The sequence below is a fragment of the Xiphophorus couchianus genome, chromosome 5 (assembly GCF_001444195.1).
Source record: "Xiphophorus couchianus chromosome 5, X_couchianus-1.0, whole genome shotgun sequence".
Lineage (NCBI taxonomy): Eukaryota > Metazoa > Chordata > Actinopteri > Cyprinodontiformes > Poeciliidae > Xiphophorus > Xiphophorus couchianus.
Window position 1 is genome coordinate 13,408,133 of NC_040232.1, and position 19,756 is coordinate 13,427,888.

At 37.4% G+C, this 19,756-nt stretch overlaps 2 protein-coding genes across 3 annotated transcripts; both read left to right on the plus strand.

Moving 5' to 3' along the window:
* Positions 1-504: 504 nt before the first annotated feature.
* pde5aa (phosphodiesterase 5A, cGMP-specific, a) lies at positions 505-12,968 on the plus strand. The gene is made up of 20 exons (XM_028016447.1): positions 505-1,053; positions 2,928-3,522; positions 5,437-5,520; positions 5,614-5,691; positions 5,782-5,871; positions 5,953-6,108; positions 6,229-6,296; positions 6,392-6,540; positions 7,000-7,175; positions 8,137-8,187; positions 8,383-8,529; positions 8,638-8,766; positions 9,475-9,569; positions 10,729-10,816; positions 10,928-11,028; positions 11,126-11,203; positions 11,302-11,365; positions 11,453-11,527; positions 11,811-11,894; positions 12,568-12,968. Exons 1-20 carry the CDS (start codon positions 803-805, stop codon positions 12,766-12,768), a joined length of 2,760 nt encoding a protein of 919 aa, XP_027872248.1. The 5' UTR covers positions 505-802; the 3' UTR covers positions 12,769-12,968.
* A 1,112-nt stretch (positions 12,969-14,080) lies between these two features.
* On the plus strand, positions 14,081-18,654 carry hpf1 (histone PARylation factor 1). Of its 2 annotated transcripts, XM_028019305.1 has the most exons (9): positions 14,117-14,216; positions 15,261-15,308; positions 15,469-15,652; positions 16,378-16,564; positions 16,684-16,782; positions 16,900-17,053; positions 17,801-17,888; positions 17,984-18,156; positions 18,336-18,654. In XM_028019305.1, exons 1-9 carry the CDS (start codon positions 14,178-14,180, stop codon positions 18,468-18,470), a joined length of 1,107 nt encoding a protein of 368 aa, XP_027875106.1. In that variant the 5' UTR covers positions 14,117-14,177; the 3' UTR covers positions 18,471-18,654. The 2 variants fall into 2 exon arrangements, with proteins under 2 accessions (XP_027875107.1, XP_027875106.1); XM_028019306.1 differs by lacking the exon at positions 15,261-15,308 and having other exon boundaries at positions 14,081-14,216.
* Positions 18,655-19,756: the final 1,102 nt, after the last annotated feature.

The following is a 19,756-nucleotide window of genomic DNA, read 5'->3' on the forward strand; positions in this document are numbered from 1 at the left end:
CATTATAGGCGTTTGTTTCTGACAAGGCATCTCTTAATGTTTAATGAAACATTGTACAGGGAACCTACATTTTGAAAAAAATTTATTTACCTGTCATATTTATATATTGATTTTTTTTCACGTAATATGGCAAATGTGTTACTAGTGCAAACTAGTGCTTTCAGTATTTACACTTTGCCAATAGAATTGGCCATGAAGCCAGTTATGAGTAGGACGATTATTTACATTCAATTGTTTGTCAATAGAGCTCTTCTTAGGCTATTGTATATTTGTTCAAAGTGATAATTTTTTACTCAAATGATTTTGTGTATGATGACATGCTTAACATGTGCAAATTGCTTTACTTTCCTTTATGTTTTCAATCTAATTTTTCTAGTTATTTTTTATTGGTGATCATGGTATACTGCAACAAATGTTCTTTTGTTGGAAATATCAAAAATATATTTGCAATGAATACGTTCTTGGTAATTTGGTCACAACTTAAGGGAAGGTTTATTTAGCCTTGCATTTATTAGCTTTCAAATTAGCTAGAAGAAGATTCGAAGCCTGTTCAGCGATTTCTATAGAATCATAATTCCTATTGAAGCAAAGCCATCAGCTCTAAATCAATTAATGTTTTCTGAGCTGAGGTTTAAATCGGCTCCAAGTATCTAAACCTATGGGGCCAGACCGGTTAAATTAAGGTCAGGGGATTACCTTCAGACATCGCCCTGCTTCCTGACACGTCATTAATCTGATCACTTAGCTGGTGTTTCCCATTTGTTTGTCTTTACGTGGAAGAAACCCTGAAGCGAAGGAGTCCATGGAGTCTGAGAGCGGCACTCTCGGTGCGTCTCTGCCGGCTTCGGAAGTTGCTTTTCCAAAAGGTTTCCGCAGGACAGAAGTGATGGAGTCTCTTTCCGTTCAAGGCGCAGGGTGGCTCTCTTCCCCCCTGTGGAGCCCCCGCTCCAAAGCGAGAAAAGCGAAATTAGACGGTGAAATGTCGAGCGACGGAGCGTGGCTGGATGACCACTCGGATTTTACCAGCGCGTACTTTTCACGCAGAGCGTCAGTGTAAGTTTTTGCTACTTCTGACGGCCGAGTGTAATTAATAACGTTTAAAATATTAAATAAAAATGTCCCTTAACATTCACACGCGTATACAAAAATATGGATTTTACTTTATTGTTGAAAGCTGAACAGTTTCTCAAACGAAAAGGGTGCAAAACTCGATATTCTTAAAAACATTGTGTTTCTCCCAGCCAGTGTCTGTTCTGGCTCAGCTGGTCTGGAGCTCTTACTGCTCCAAACGGATCCACAATGACACCCATTACGCTACTAATGACTATAGAAAACGTTTAATATTTTATCAGAAACAACAAAAACTGGGCGTTTCTCTCCCTGTTGTACTTTCAAACTTGGTAAGGGGTCTGTTAATATTAACACATTATAATACTGTGTTGGAAAGATTCAATGAGAATTTTAGCATAGTTGGAATTGTGGGGGAAAAAGGGAAATAATTATGACTGCAACTGTGAAAAAGTTTAATTGCAAGTCAGCCATTTTGGATTTTTGAGGTCAGAATTGATGTGAGGAGTCAAAGATGTCCCTCTTGGAATGCAGATTTTAGAGGACCCTTGATTTAGTCTGTTTTATTTTTTCAACCTTGAACATTTCTTCTTTTTTTTCTCAATACAAATAGAACAAAATGAAACTGTCCTTCGACCAATACAAAGTCCCAATAGAAAAAAGATAGAAAAGGAAAACCTTTGTTTATTTATTTTGTGTTTATGACTGAAAACACCAAAAGAAGGCCATGTTTTGTTGTTGTTGGGTTCCTGGGTGTTTCCTGTCTGTGGTTGGGGTTGCTGTTTCCCTGTCCATCCTTCAGGGGGCGCCTGGCAGTCATTCCTGGAGGGCGTGGACCAGCTGATATTCATCACCTGCACTGCATGATCTCATTTGGAGGAGTATAAGAGGAGGAGGCAGCCTACACACCAGTGCCAGAGTGTTTTGCCAGTTTTGGTATTACAGGCCACCTGAAGTTCTCCAGTGATCGAACTTTGTGAATTTCTAGTGATTCTTTGTTTTTTGTGCCTCCATAGGAACTCTCACTACAGAAGCTGTGAACCCCCTTAGTGGAAATCCAGCGCAGAACCTCTCCTTGTGACGCCGGTGGATTATTGCCCACCGGATGCCCAAGTCCCTGAATCCCACCTTGGTGATCGGATCTCCACGCTCGCTGCCTCCCTCTCTCCGGCCATAAACGAAACCCGCCCAGACCTCGTCCGCCCTCCAGAGCTGCCCCACCACCATAAGCGAAGCAGCAACACTCGACCTCAAGTAATCCGCCCAGGATCCTTCAGACCTTCCCCCCCGGTCCGTGTCATCTCAGCTGAAGTAAGAACGTTAAGGGTTCAGCAGTTTACCATTTCCTCCAGTCATCGAACTCACCATACTCTCTCACCCTTAGCTCCAACCAAAAGCATCGAATCCTCTCCGGACCAGTTTTTCCCCTTTTTTCTGACTGTCATTCTCTGCAATAAATATAATTTTACTGATTTCCCTTGTTCTGTGGGTGTTCTTGCATGTGGGTCAGACGATCAAAACCCAACATGACAGTTGTAATACTATTTTTGAAATGTCTGTTCAGACGGTAATACTTGGAAAACCCTACTTGTTATAAAAACAATTTCCCCCTACTTTTTTAGGGGAAACTCTAACTTATTAGGGTTAATCAATTAATGATCAATTAATCAAATTATTTTTGATTAATTGATTTATCTTTTTCCCATTTCTTAAACTGTGCTCAGCACAAGAGGCTCCAGACTTCTTTGCATTTGCAAGTTTGATGTCCATCACCTGTGCAGCTCCTGAATCAGCCAATGTTTACTAGCAGCTGTGCTTCAGTTGTTTATCATTACTTGGCTTCCTGTGTTTGATTTCAGGATCAGTGATCCTCTGGCAGATATGACACCAAGGTTTCTGAAGAGCATGGGAAACCTGGACATCATCTCCCACAAGGACAGATGTGACTGCCAAGTTTCTCATGACCTCCATGACCCTCTAATGATGGCTCCTCACCGCAGAACGTCTGTTCCCGTTACTCCAATCCTTAGTGCTCCTGATAAGACGGATTGCTCCTTATGGCCTTCAGTTTCTCCCTGTCCTCCCATTTGTCTTTGCTCCAACAAGTTGCCCTTTGCTCCTTATGCTCAACCTTCAGTGGATCCAAATAGTGTGTCCTGTGGCCTTGGAGAAGGCTGCCCATGGATGATAGGGCTCCTGGGAGGAGGGCTGAGATGGATGGGATCTGTGGCAGAGCTCTGTCAGGAAGCTCTCAACCATGCGGGGGAGTTGCTGGCTGCTGAGGGTGGTGCCCTTTCCCTTGTGAGAAAGGTCTACGGTGGAGAAAGTGATTTAGAGGAAGTGATATCCTTGACAGCAAATGGGTGCAGCCAGGCACACCAGAATATACTGCAGCGTGTCATGGAGCTGGTTTTGGCTACAGGATCACCAATAAACCTAAGAAATGCTCAGAAGGTATTTTATTTTGCATAGTACCTTGAAAAGGTCCAAACGTTTTCAGATTTGGTCATGTTGCACTATAAAAATATAGCAGCTTACCACAAAGAAAACATGTTGAAGAAGCTGCTTTTTCAGATGAGACCAAAAAATGTACTTTTTCAATTGCTGTGTGGTGGAAAACCATCACTGACCGTAACCCTTAACACAGCATCCCCTCTAAATATCAAAAATAGGATCATGGAATCAAAAATACTTTACTGATCCAATAAATGTTAAAAATTCTAACTTTGACTAGATCATTAATCAACTTAGCTGTTCATAGACTGAGTTTAAACTTTTTTATGTATAACAAATTATTTAGTTTAAAGAACCACCTATAGTGGTTCATTTATATATTTATAAATATACAGTATATATAAGCATTTCATTTCCTTACACTCCCCAATTTGGGTTGATCTATCACACAAAATTTTATTGAAGTTTGTCTTGTTATGTTTTCCATGTGGAATAGTCATATTCAAGTTTGGAGTGAAAGATTTAAAATCTGAATTCACCCTATTTATGAAGATCATAAAGAGTTGGCCTCATGTGTCCTCTGATTTAGCGACATGTTTAACAACATGATCGTCTCATGGCTAGTGGGAAGCAAGTCACAAAATCCCAGATGGTGTAGCTGCTTTTAATCCTTTTAGACTTGGTCTACTGATAAAGTGGTTTGCTAAGCTGAAGTAATTAGCAATTATGCTGTGCTTTGAGCGTGGCACCATTTGGCTTTAACCAGGTTTATTCACCCAAACATTCACTTAAAGCTGTTCCCAGTAAATATGTGAACAAAATAGATGCTGTACTTTCCTTTTCTGTAAACCAAGCACTATAAAAATACTGACATACATTTGAAGTTCAGTGTAATAATTATACATGAAGAGGGTTTAGGAACCAAACTGAGAGTCTTTTTCCCAAAAACCTGCAGTGATGCAGTAAAATGCATGATTTACTTGATGACATTTGCACAGCCACTGACCTGCTCCGTAAGGAAAGGTGGCAGAGGCCACCAAAAGGCTTACATCTGATGCCCTCTCCAGCCCTCGTCTTTATGGCCAACGTCATTAGGGATGAGTTATTTCCTGGTACAGTTAGAACACACGTAATCCTTTGTCACGACGGATATGGAAAGGTATTCTAGCAATTCTAGCTATTCCAGTTATTGATCAGTCACAAGCATTCAAACTGTTGAAGTCTTTTCACATTTTGTTATTTTGCAACTACAAACTTCAATGTTTATAAGATTGATGGTTTTCATATTTTTTGTTTTAGATAAAATAGGGAAAGTGGGGTGTGCATTTGTATTAATTCTTTTTGAGTCAATATTTGTTTGTGCTTATTTTTACCAAAATATCTCAATCTCAGCCAGATGAGACAGAGTATATGTGAACATCCATTTTTAAGCTTTGCCAAATGTTTTCAATTATATTGAGGTTTGTACTTTGACACTGTTCTATTCTAATGGAAGAATATGGTTTAATCTAAACCATATTTAGGTTTACTTCAAGGTTTGCCCAATTTTTGCCACTCCCCATCAACTATGTACAGCTTCTCTGCATAGAGCTGTACAGAGAAGTTGTACAACTCCCAAAAGCATGAATTTTTGTGTTTGACTCCCAGATAAAATTCAAGTTAAATCCATCAGGGTTTCTAGTTGTTAAGTGTTGAAAGTGAACAAATCCCTTTGCAAGGCTCAGTGTGCCTGCATACTGTCAAAATGTTTCTGCATGGAGGTTGGTTAATAAGTAATATATTCTGTTGCCAAATTACACAAATATCTAACACATGCATTTTTTCTGTACCTGTCTTACATGCATATGTTTTTAAAATAAGTGAGGCCCTCGGAAATAATATTGTAAGACTTGTTTTATTTGTTTACTTCTGCAGGATCCCAAGTTCAAAGTAGACAGTAAACAGTGCCTAAAGATTAGGACAGTTTTGAGTGTTCCTATCAAGAACCACAGGCGAGAGGTAACATTCATCACAGTTCTATTTGTGTATTGATTTTGCGCCTGAAGTTCTATCAATACTGCATAACAATGAGTTATGTGATTTGTTTTTTAGATGTTGGGTGTGGTGGTAATGATCAACAAAAGAAAAGACTGTGATTCCCATCCTGCTTTTACCTCCATGGATGAAAAGGTGAGAAATGGAACCAGTGGATGAGAGTTTTTATTAGAATATGTATCAATTCCTGCCTGGAAAAAATGTTTATCAAATTTTATTATTCAGGTAATATCCAATCATATGGATGTGTTGGGGATGGTTCTGGAAAACATCCAGCTGTATGAGAGTTCAAGACAAGAGGCTAAGCGCAGCCAGGTAGCAACATGACATCTGTTGTGTGTCGACAAAATAAATCCCTCAATGTGCATGCATACTGTATATTTGTGTGTCTGTTAGGCTCTGATAGAAATGGCACAGGTGTTATCAAGGGAGCATCATTCTTTTGAGGTTCTGCTGAGCAAGATGGCCGCCACAATCATGCCTTTCACTCATGCTCAATACTGCACTATCTTCATCCCCAGTGACCAAACCTCAGTCACAAAGGATGATCAGGTTGATCTTCTAATTAACATCATATTTTGCATTTTATTAGTTGTTTGTTGTATTACATGTCAGGTTTGTATTATATTATACAACATTGTATTTTCTGCTGCTTTCTGGCTTTTACCGTAGATCATATTCTCATGTGTGATACACTTGGAGTGTGAAGAGCTTGGATCAACTTGCCAGATCTACAGAAGGTATGTCCTGCAGACAATGAGACCTTTTGACAATTTAACATCTTTCATTTTTAGATTTTTGGTTAAAAAAGAAATCATGTGTCTATATTTTTTAGGGAGCATGACATCAGTGATATAGATTTGTCACATGCTTGTGAAACAATGAGGGCTACAGAAACTGTTAATATGGCAAAGAGCGCTGTTGAATCAGAGAGGAGTATCGTCTGCTGCCCTGTGAGAAATGAAAGGTCAGAAAACGTTATTGGTAAGTTTCTTGAGTTTATATATTTATCACTTACTTTTATCTAAAATGATTGTTGAGTGATGATCAAACTTTAAAGTATAGTTTGATCAAAAAATGGACAAAAAACAGATGTAAAAATATGTCTGTTTTTAACTGGTTTTTAAAAAGACAACAAGTCATTAATCTGAAGTCCTAAAGAAGAGTTCCAGATTCTGGGAGCTACTGAACAGAAGGCTTTCCATTTTGATAACATGGACTTTCATGGCCTCTTCTATACCTTTACAGATTTATTCCCAAAAAAATTGATATTCACTGAAAATTTGAGTTCTTTTAATAATTCAAATTAAAAATTAGACTCATATTTGATGTAGATTCATTAGAAAGAGAGTGACATATAACAGGAGCAGCAGGATTTTCTGCTAAAGACTGAAGACTATTAAACATCCTGAGTTGCTCAGTGTCTGTTTTTCTGTCCTTTAGCTGTGTGCCAGCTCATAAACAAACGGACCAGAGACTCAGATGAACTTGAACCCTTTAATCGATATGACGAGCGACTCCTGGAGGATCTGGCTGTGTACTGTGGCCTGGCCTTGCAGTATGCTCAAGCTGTAAAGATCACTGAAGTGAGAAGGGCCAGCATAGAGGTTACAGAAGAGGTAAGTCCTCTTAGTCACAGTTTTCAGGTTGCTCCTAGTGACATCATTCTATCTATGAAACAAATATAATCCTAAAAGTTGTTTTTCAGGTCTGGTTTATATCAGTCTGGAAAAGCCTGGAAATTAATTTGAATTTTTTTCAGGTCTAATGGGTCTGTGAAAAGAAATTACAGTATGCCCTTCCTTGTTTCTGTCTTTAATCATTTTTTGCCCTTCTTTTCCTCTTTCCTACCTCGTATTATTCTCTGCCCTTCCTGTTTTGTGTCCTACGTCCCTTCTTTTCAGGAAAGATGCACAGAAATATGTTCTTTCCTTCTTATATCCTTCTCTCTTTCCTTCCTACCTACTGTTCTGCTTCCTATGTGTCTATGTACCCTTCACCCCTTTCTTTTGTCATGCTACTCTTCCTTCTGTCTTTCCATCCATCCTCAGATCTTTACATCTTGCCTTCCTTCTTTGCTTCCATCTTACCTTATTTCATTCCTATTTTCTACGTCACTTCCTTGTCCTTCCTTGTTTTATTCCTTTTTATTTTCCTGATGTTCTTCATTGTTTTCTCCCTTGATTCCTTTCTTCTTTCATCTTTTGTTTCTCTGTATAGTTTTCTACATTAATCTGTAGTTCATCGGAGATATGCAAGAAGATTGTTTTTGTGTCTGGTCAGTGATTTCTGTGTATGTTTGGCTATAAATTCACTAAAGACCTATGCCTTTTAAGAATGTTCTGACAGCTTTTAGAGGAATGCCTAACCCTTTAACCTTGGATAGTACAGTAAATGTGCTCAGATTAATCCATAAATTTGCCATACAGAGGTGTAGTTTTTGGCATTGTTGCCTCTCTTCATGATGTGAAATATGAGTTTCAGAATGTTTTTTAATTGTGGTTCTGAGTATTAGAAAAGCATGTTTCTTACTTTGTTTATAATTTTTTTAATTTACTTACATGGATGTTCATCTTGCAGATTCTTGCCTACCACCTCACTGCAGCAGAAGAGGACATTAAGGCACTGCAGGTAATTTCCTTTTTTTTTGCTCTATCCATTCTTTCTTTCAAAGTAGAGTCTACATGTTGACTGATGTGATATTTACAAAAAAAACTACACCTGACAAAAACACTTCCCTCTGGCTATTAAGCAATGCTTTTTGATTACAAAAATAAAATGCACATTTGTTTTTGTGTGGTGGTGATGATGGTGTTGGTTTTGCAGGAAACCACAATCCCATCAGCAGAATCACTGAATATTTTGGACTTCCATTTCTCTGATTTTGGCCTACCAGAAGACGCCACCACTCAGGCCACAGTTCGAATGTTTCTGGACCTGAATTTAGTGCAGGACTTCAACATTGATTACAAGGTTTCTGATCTGCTTTGTTTCTATTAAAGCAAGCTTTATTTGTAAAGCAGATTTCCTTCTCTCTAAACCATAATACAAATCTGTCAGTTATCTTTCTTTCCTGCATAGAGCCTTTGCCAATGGGTCCTCACTGTGAGACGTGGCTACAGGAGCCACCTTCCTTATCACAACTGGAGCCATGCACTGAGCACTGCTCAAAGTATGTTTGCTATGCTCATGGCAACAGATCAGCTACAGGTGAGTGAATGTATGAGTCACAGACTAATAAATATGGAGGGTATTTTTATATGTATAATAGTGTGTGTACAAGTGAAGTTAAAAGATGATTTTTTTTTTCTTTGAATGACACTCACTGTATCCACTTTGACTAATTGTAAACTTTGACTGTCCAAGTTTACCATCAGGAGAACATTAGCCATTTTGAACATAAATCTGGGTGAATAACTAGATGCTCTTCAAACAATAGAAAAAAAGTAGAAGAAAAAAGTCAGACAAAGCCGCATCTGTCTGACTTGCTTTAAGTCTGTTTTCTTAAAGCAAAATCTTTAAGAAAACAGTCAGAAAACTCACGTCCCTCCCCTGCAGAAAGAAACAAACCCAAAAATACATTTGAAAATATTCAAATGTATTTTTGGGTCATTTCTTCAATAAACAAAGATTTAATGCAGTTATTATTGATTTACACGAATTAATAAGAAGCAGATTTAGACAGCTGGAAATGGCAGGGAGTTTCTGGGGGGGTCTGATGTAAATAACATAAATAAAACAACAGTATGTATGTTTTTGCTCATCTCATTTGATCAAAATGTATACAGACTATACAAAGAGATTGGCTCAAACATGAAAAGGAAAATATTTTCTCATACATGGGACAAGAAAAATGAAGCTGATTATACTCAATTATTTTGGTCTTCATACCTTCCTTTTAATGTCTTTGTGTCTCAGAAAAATTTTTCTCGGCTGGAGATCTTAGCATTGATGATAGCCACCCTGAACCATGACATTGACCACAGAGGAGTTAGCAACTCCTACATTGAAAGGTGACCTTTTTTCATTCAACTCATAATTTATTTTTCAAATAAGCAGTGATATATCATAAATACTAATACTTCTTAAACACTTTCACATTTTGCTACATTATTTCTACAAAATTGAATGTATTTTACTGGAATTTGATGTGATCTTGACCAACACAAATTAGAGCAAAATTGTGGAAGAGAAATGACTGCAGGTTTCCCTATTAAAAAATCTGCATAAATCTATATATTCTAAATCATAAATGCAAATCTGAAAACAGTGCTGAGCATTTGCATTGATCACCATGTTCCCTGACAGCCATAAATAAGATATTGTGCAGCCAATGAAGTTTGTTTGAATACCTTAGTGAGAAGCATCATGGAGATTAAGGAACACAATAGACAATTCAGAGAGAAAGTTGTTAGAAGCTTAGAAACATTTTCCAAAGTTCAACCTTCTATAGATGACTGTTCAGTGCAGATGACTGTTCAATGTCTAAAGCCAAGACATGGAAGATAGTCTACAAATGGAGGACATATATACACATATCAGATGGTACTTAAGATAAATGCAAGAAGATCTGTAGAAAAATTAAAGGTGTGACTGAACCTGGTCATACAACATGACAATGACAGAAAACATACCTGAACATGTACTGTATAAAAGGCTAGCTCGAAATTATAAAATAGAACTGTATGGTCTAAGATGAACTCCAGGTCTTGATTTAATTGAGATGTTGGGAGATGTAAAACAGACTGAACAGACTGTACATGCAAGAAATCTCTCAAACATCTCACAGCTGAAAGTGAGGAATAGAATAAGCTGACCTCAGACCAATGTCAAACACTTATTGACGCCTATAAGAAGCATCTCGATGAAGTTTTTTTTAATTAAAGTGGTAAAACTAGCAATTAGGGAGAGGGGCGTCCTAGTTTTTTTTCTCAGCCTCAGCTAAGAAATGCATTTTTGGGAAAACTTGTTGGACCCTGCAAAAGATTTAAGACCGTTTCAGAGGTTCACCTTCCATCAATACTGAATTGCCAAAACCATGTGTACCCTTTCTCTCCACTTTACCATTATGCACTACTTTGAGTTGGCTCAAAATTGACAAAATGTGAAAACATTTAAAGAATCTGGATACTTTTGAAAGGCATGTTGCGCTGTGTTCTTTCTATCTTGTAGGTCTCAGCAGCCTTTAGCTCAGTTGTACGGTCACTCCTCTTTAGAGAACCACCACTACAACTTGTGCATCTTCATTATGAATAACACCGTAAGATCTGATCTCCTTGGGGTTTTTTTTTTCATTATTTTTTCAACCTTTTTAGTTGTCTTTTTAAATTATTTGTCTTCCTCTCTTAGTCTCTCTCTGATTTTCTTCTAGGGGAGCCAGATCCTCAGCAACTTATCAGATGAGGACCACAGATCTGTACTGCACATGATCAAAAGGGCAGTTCTTGCTACTAATCTTAACATCTACATGCAGTATGTCTGGAAAAAAATAGTCAAAGTAGGAAGCGGTCCGGCCTTGTATGAGAAGAATTCTAACCCGTCATAAATTCCTTTACTGTGCTATTTGTAGGAGAAGAGGAGAATTTTTTTCTCTTGCTGAGAAAAGCAGGGTGAACTGGAGGAGTGAGAAACAAAGAGATTTGCTGAGGTGAAAGTGAAGATAATTCATTTGAGAGTAATTTATAACTATGCGTATAGTAAAAGAAAGTGAAGAGTTGTCTTTTATGTTATTAATTTACCTGACAGATCAATGCTGATGACAGCTAGTGACTTATCTGCTATCACAAAGCCTTGGCCCGAGCAAAAAAGGGTAGGCCTCAGAAAATTCTAATTACGTGAATAAACACAGTCTTTTTGATTTACTACTTGCTTTTACCTTCATTTCTTCTCCTTTCAGATTGCCAACCTTGTTGCCATGGAGTTCTTTGCACAAGGGGACAAAGAGAGAGAGGAGTTTAAAACCAAGCCTATTGTAAGTTGCACTTCATCAGGAGTTCCTGGTACAGTAATACTGTAATACAGACATTACTAACAAAGCTTGACAAAATCTTTTGTATTGTTTTGCGGTACAATCTGTTAAACAGTTATTTATGAGATAGTATAGTAAACTGACAACATGGTGACTGCACTTTGGACAAAACTGAGTTAAAAGGATTTTTATTGTTGTATTTCAATTTTGTTTTTCTGGTAGAATATGAATGTATTCTCAATGAATACATCCATATTAGAAGCTGGTTTAACTTCTTCCTCATCAGGACGTAATGGACAGAGAAAACAGCACCCGTCTGCCATACATGCAGGTTGAATACATTGATGAGATCTGCTTCCCTCTGTACAAGGTTTGACATTGCAATTGATGTTTTAGATACAGTGCTTTGCTCAAGTATGAGCCAAACTAAACATTTTTTAGTTTGGGTTATATTGTAACTACAAATTTCAATTGATTTTATTAGAAGTTGATGTAATAGATCAAAACAAAGTAGCAAATTTAATGAAATTGTAACTCTGGGTGTGTGTTTCTTAGTTGTTCGGATGGAAGGGAAACCTCTGGCCTAGTCTGAAGTTTTTTGCAGCCTCTGATGGATTTCCCCCAAGAATATACTGTATCTAGCTCCATCCATACTGAATCTAGCGCCATCCATCTTTCTATCAGCCTTCCTGCCTCTATGTGCAAAAGCATCCCCGCAGCTTGCTGCTGCCACAGTAATGTCTTAAAGTGAGGACTGAATGTTTAGGGGACGTGTAGCGTTAGCTTAACTTTACATAAAACGTTTTGCATGCCAGTCACAAAGTTTGAGCTAATTGGTTTATAAAACATTGTCGGTCTGTCACATCCAGAGAAAATTCCGATAAAGATTAGGGTTGCATTGAGACAAAATGTAGAATAGTTCAATAAGTATGAAAACTTTTGTGAGGAACTATATGTAAGTAAGATCTATACTCTTGTTACTTCACTCTAATTGAATCTTTACTTACCCATCCATCCTCTCTCTCTCTCTGTGTTCAACTCAGGCTGTGTCAAAACTATTCGACAGCTGCTCTCCATTGGTGAATGCCTGTAAGAAGAACAGAAAAAACTGGTTGCATCTTGCTGAAGGCACACGGGAAGAAAAGCTTGAAGATAACTGCAGTTTATACTTTGAAACTGAAATACTTGAAGAGGAAGAGGCAGAAAGAGGAGCAGAACAATTGGCAAAAGAACAAAACACATGATATTTTTGAAGCATTTTTTGGACACATCAGAACTGAAAATGAATCTAGAACCCATTGTCAGTAGGCTGATTTTTATTCCTCTACCTACACCTGAATTTTGAGCTACAGGAATCTATAAGGGAAAGAATTTTTTTATTAACAAGTTTGTATGCACATACACTTTGACACACTTTAAAATTGTGAAAGCCCAGATGATGACAATTACTAATGGGGGGGGGGGGTGCTTCTGGATGTATTTTAAGGCACAACTTGGCACACTCTGAGTCCTTGTGTGAAATTATGTAGAAATAAGAAGAAATCGTTCAAGATATCATGAACAGAATTGAAGACTTGTTTGGTACAATTTCCAGTGGCTCAATGTGTCACATTATTGTAGTCAAACAACTTTATGCAAGGACAAACACCATACGAATTTGCAGCCACCATACTATTTTGGAGTGAAACAGTTTTTTTGTCCCAGACACAAATGTGTTTTGGTGTGAAATGATCAAATCATTCTCAGAATAAAAGCAGAAGACCTTCCAAACTGAAGCTGGTGAGAGAGTGTCAATCAGTTTGCAAAGAGTTATCTACAAACATAGCAAACTCTTCAAAACACAAGGATGTCGAGAAAAAGCTACAAATGTTTTGTCTCCTATTTTAGAAAGTGAGATTTATTGTAGAGATTAATTTCAAGCCTTTATTTGTGGTCAGTTTTATAATTAGAATTTGAGTGTTACATAATATCAATTTTAACAAAGCATTTTTAATGTATATATGTTAGGTATTGGTCATATTATAATCATAGGGAAGACTGCTAACTTTACACATGTCCAGAAGACAGTCATTGACACCCTCCACAATGAGGGTAAATTACAAAAGGTCTTTGCTAAAGAAGTGTTGTTTTTTTTCAAAAAATGTTGTACCCAAGCGTATTGACAAAAAGTTGAACAGAAGGAAAAATGTGATAGAAGACGATGCACTAGCAATGGGGATAGTTGAGAGGATTATCAAACAAAATCTACTTAAAAATTTGGAGGAGCTTCACAAAGACAGCACTGAGGCTGAAGTCAGTGCATCAAGCTACGACACAAACAAATCCCGGACAAAAAAATATTGGACTTTTTAGAGATATCCTACATTTTATTATTTTATTTTTGTAGATGTACTTATTGATATAAATGTATATATATATATATAAAATTATTATGAATATATAAAAAGTATATATAAAATGATAAAAATTTTCATGAATTCGCTCACTGCTGCTGCGGCGTTATTGCAATCCTCCATCCCAGTGCAATATTTTATGAGGAAAAAGTACTTACCCGAGGCAATCTGTTGGGGGCGCTGCATTTACTTAACTTAGGTTGCTGCCCCTTCGGTAAACCTGCTGAAGAAGACAACGCCAGAGAGACAAGAGGAAGAAAATGACAGGGCGCGCAAAAAGAAAAACCAAACCAAATCAGGTAATTTTAACCTCCTTTAACCACATTTGACTGCTACCTTAACTATCCGTGTAGAAGATGGACTTACGAGGTTAAGACACATATTGGTTATGAATACAAAAATACTGAAACTGCATCTATTATTAAACGCAAATGGCATAAGTGTGTGATGCGCTGAGTGAGCATCAGCGGCGGGAGCCAACATGGCAGCAGCTTCACTGCTCATTGCTGCTGCTGCAGCAACACTGGTCACGTCATCTTAATGGTGCTTCACACACTGTTTCACACTTGCTCGTGTTGATAATTACTAGATAGTCTCCCTTTTTAACTAGCTAATCTCGTCAATTAGCCTGTTGGATTGAGGTAGTGGGATGGTTGCCATGGTTAATGTTATTTATCAAAGACTACGAATGGTCTGTTACGAGCTAAAACTTTTAAATGTATTAATACGTGTTCATAGGCTTCCCTCAACTCTTTCTAAGAAGCTCACATATCGGGTATATCAGAGTTTACTACTCTGAGCGCAGAGAGGCTACAGAGTTAAACCTGTAGTGTCTGGTATTTTGTGTGACAGACGAACCAAAGTGGCAAATAATAATAACGTGGAAGGAAATAATGAGTGGTTTTACAAATGGAACACGTTCGTGTTGATACTTATTAAAATCCGCTGTGTCCGGCTGTCTTTAAACGTCACCTTAGTAGTAAGCAGAGTCCACCTGTACGTAATTCAGGCTGATTGTTAGAGTGGCCTTTGACGGCTGGAGGTAGAGAAATGATGCAGACCAACCAGGTGTTTACTCCCAACACTGTGCAGATGACAGGATATGCAAAAGAACCCGTGTTCAGTAGGTTATGTGTGGGCTCGGAGAAGCTCACAATGATCTGGACCGCCAGCCTTCTATAGTCCGCTACACTCTAAACATTCACAAATGACACAAAAAAAACAACAATATCCAAACAATCAAACTTATAAATATTTTCCAATATTGGAAAAATACCGATATTAAGAAAAACTGATTTCAGATTCTTGAAACGCACACCTCCATTATCTTTGTTTTGTGAAAGGAGAGAGTCATCAAGCCTTTTTCATCGACTTTACACGTTTGTCCTACGGTGAGTTAATCTGTTGCCTAAAACCCTCCAAAGTTCATTGAATGTTGTGGTTGAAGTGTGAAAAAGTTTTCAAAAGTTCTGGACGCCAGATAGCAACAAAACACATCCAACTAATTTAACTGAACGCATGTCATTGTGGATTTCTCTGCTTCTTCATTAGGAGTCACGCTCAGCCAATGGACAGGTGAAAAAAGCCCGAGCTGATGAACCTAAAGCTATGCTTTCATCAAGAGTCGACGCAGAGCAACGTGATGAGTTGGCTCAGCTGTATGGTTTTCACGTGCCAGAGGATCTGTACCACTTCTGGGACTTCTGCAAGGAGCTCAGTCCTGACAGCCCCTGTGGTATATGCAGTGATTAAATGCAATAGTTTATACTTGTGCTAAACCATTATTTTGCTCCTCCGTTGTCTCTGGATGTTGTCAGAGACTCTGTCATTCTCCACAGGGTTTTTGGAATTAATAGTACTGCTGTACTACCATAGCCATTATTATTTTATGATGACTTGGACCACTCAAGGCCCATGGGCCAAATCTGGCCCGCCATAGCTTTCTACGTGGCCGTCTTGATATTAGTCTAAACATTAAGTATGCTTAAATATCATGTTATTAATCAAATCAATGCCGTTTTTATCCGTTTAATGCCAAATTACATCAATCAGTTCCTCCAGTTTTTTGAGAATTATTGTTGAAATTCACACAAAATCAACAAATTGCCACAACTGGCCCTTTAAGAGTATTCATAATATTAACTTGGTCCAAAACCAAAATGGGTTTGACACCCCTGACTATGTAGAAGCAAAATGATTTTAAAGATCCCTATTCAGGTCATATTTTCAATCCATGAACTAAATCTGTTCTTTACTCCTCGCAATCAGCTGAAAGGCTCAACAAACAATTGAAAGCATAACACAGATCTGAAAAGAGTCTAATTCCTGAGCATATATTTTTGGGGTGGGGAGGAAATCAGTATGCTGTTTTATGCAAGTCTAAATTTAAAAATCAGAACGAGAAATTATTTTAGCTTCTCTGTGATCTTACGCTGATTGTCTCAATACACTTTCGATTAGGTGCCGTGAAAGACACGCTGGGTCTGCAGCTGGTCGGCCCTTTCGACATTCTGGCAGGAGCTAATAGAAACGCCAAGAATCCTCAGCCCAACTTTCATCTGCATTGGAGGTATTTTTATGACCCGCCAGAGTTTCAGACAGTTCTCAAAGGGAGTGAGGATACCCAGCATCACATGGGATACTACAGGTATACGATTTTATTAATAAAGTCTCGTAGCTTTGCAGAAATTAATATGTTGGCTAAAGTGAGACCTATGAGCAGAATAAGTTGTAATTATTTTAATTGTTCAACTGTCAAAACATCAGAGATAGCCCAGACTCTCTGCCTTCGTTTGTTGGGGAAAATCATGCCAAGAAGGGCTGCAACATAACACAGATGGGAGACAACATCTTTGCAGCTGTTTAGTAAGTAAATCACATTGTTCTCCATTTAATCAGCTGAGAAAAATTTGTGATTTCATACGGTTTGTTTTTCATATCTATTTCTGTCTTTGAAATACTTCTCTTACATCTCTTCTCTAGCCTGTATTTGCTGAGGAAGAAGAAAGAGAGAAATGGTAAAAGAGCAGAAGAAGAGGCTTTGGAAAGCCTGGAGTCGAAACTGAGAGACAAGGCTGAGACGTTAGGCTTTTCTTTAGAGCAGAAGACCAAAGTCATGAAGCAGCGGGACAGAAAGGTGATTCTCAAACCAGGTTCTTTCATAGTCTAAAAAGTATGGAAGACTATTTTTTTCCAAACTTTTTTCCTTATATTGTCTAAATACTGCATCCATCAACCTTTTCTTACACTATCTATCCATTCTTTCAGATCTTATTTATTCCTTCCCTTTTCATGGCTTCTTTTTCCTTTGCCTCATTACTCCAAACTTTCCAAACCTTACCTGTGGTTCCTTTCATTTATTCATTCATTTGTGTTTGTCATTTTCCTTCATTCATCTGTTTTCTTTCCTTCCTATTTTCTACTTTGTTTCAATTTCTTCTTTCTTATTTTCCCCTTTCCTTTTTGCCTCTCATCCTTGCTTTGTTTATCTTCAGCTTTGTGTCCTTTCTTCGTTTCCTCCTGTGTTGTTGACCACAGCTTCCTGCTTTTTCTCTTCTTTCCTTTTTTGCAGTACCTTTTCAATTTTGTTCCCCTCACTCCTTGCTTTTTACCTAAGGATGTTAAAATACTCTCATAGAAATAACAGAGGAAAAAATATAAATATCAGTTAAAATTCTAATAATACTATTAATTTTTGGTTTTGCAAACATAAAGCGGTTTCATTGTTACATTAAATCAGAATTCTTGTAAAGAAAATAAATATCACAATAATAAATTATACAGTTATTCCCAGTCATTAAAAGCCATATGTGTACAACCTTTACATAGCTTGCATTAAAATAGAGCTCAGATATTAATCTCCTTCTTCTCTGTAACGCTGCAGGTCGTTACCAAGACCTTCCATGGTGCTGGTATTGTTGTGCCTGTGGACAAGAATGATGTAGGATACAGAGAACTGCCAGAAACAGATGGTGACCTTTTTTTAAAAAAAAAAAAAAAAAATTTCTTTGATATATTCTTTTTATGTGAACTTTTAAATGTATTTCTTTACACATCTTTTGACTAGCTGGTCTCAAGAAGATCTGTAAAGCCATCGCAGAAGCTCGGAATGATGAGGAACGTGTCAAAGCCTTTGGACCGATCCAGGAGATGATGACATTTGTTCAGTTTGCTAATGACGAATGCGACTATGGAATGGGCTACGAACTTGGAATTGACCTCTTTTGTTATGGATCGCATGTGAGTTGAGTAACAGCAACCCCATTACAACCTTGGAGTAATAATTTACTTGCAGTTTAGATAATTGTTAACCTCATGTAGCATTAAAGTATGGAAAAAAATGTCTCTGACATATGATAATAGTTTGAATTTCACTAAGCCACTAAGTTGTTAATCTTGTTCATTTCTTTTTCCTCCAGTACTTTCATAAGGTGGTCAAGCAACTTCTACCAATGGCCTACAGCTTGCTGAAAAGGAATTTGTTTGGGGAAATTTTGGAGAGCCATCTCAGCAGTCGCAGCCATGACAACTTGGACCAACTCTCTGCACACTAAAATAAGACTCAGCAGTCCATTAGAAGTTCTCATTCTGGTTCTTATAAGCTTTCCTGCCATGTACATTTGATTACTGGTGTTTGTCATGGTTAATGCTTTTTAGTGATTCTGTTGCTGCTGTCGTTTATGGAATCATTTCAGTGATATATTGTTAAATGTGTAATAAAGCCTTTTTATATTTTTAGATGTTTGTTGTCTCTTGGTATCTTATGCTCGCTTGGTGAATACTTCATCTAATTGGGTAGGGACATTTTATTTTAATACATTGTAATGGAAACGGAGGGCAGTGTTGAGTGGCCACATCTAAAATGAGCTTCATATTTGCCATCAAAATTACTGACTGCAGATGTCGTAGTGTCCCATAGTCTCAACAGATCTGCCTGTTCTTTACAGCAATCAGTATTATGTTAATGGGTTTACTTTTTGCTTTGGTGCACAATGTCAAAATTTTAAAATTTACTTCAAACAGTAATAAACTTTAACCATAAAATAAATGTGCGGCTGATTTTACTGTAGTGATTTTGAATTCAAGTAAGTTTGTTCCCAATCTGTGCATGAAAACCTACTTTTTCCCACCAAAAGTGGCAGTTTAGTTTTCATGCATTTATTGGGCTAGAAAAAGTCTAATTTTGTGGAATGCAACCAATCACTGGTACATCAATACATTTTTATGCTTTATTATAAAATGTTCAGTTAAAAAAGAACCAAATATTTCCAAGTGGGAAAATCAAGAGTTATTAATGTAGCCCAACTTCACAATCCACCATGATTGCCCAAAACTATTGATGGCTGCAGTAAAGAAATGGTCTTTGTAAAACCTAGACTGCAAGTTCATTATGTTTTGATGGAAAATGTCTGAAAACAAGCTTATTACAAATGATGTTTGTAATTGTGCCGTCTTCAGTTTAACATTGTCAAAAGCTTTATAAATTGAACAACCTGAAATGACCCATAAGTAATGACATTCTTACTAAATTCTAGGTAACTTCAAAACTAAAAGATGAAGTTGTTACACCCATTTTCAACATTTATTTATTTATTTTCTCATCAGATATATCCATTAAAAACACACTAAAAAAATAAATAAAAATTTCACTTTATTAGATTTTATTTACCAACTCCACTTTAAAGATTTTCTTACAGCAACATTGTATCATGATCGTTTTAAATGAATTTATACCCCCTTGAAGGCACGTTTTTTTTCTATGCTTTCAAGATCTTGGTATTGATCTTGTCAACCTTCATTAAATATGTAGCTTAGTGAAGAATCCCAGGCTCAGTTAGAG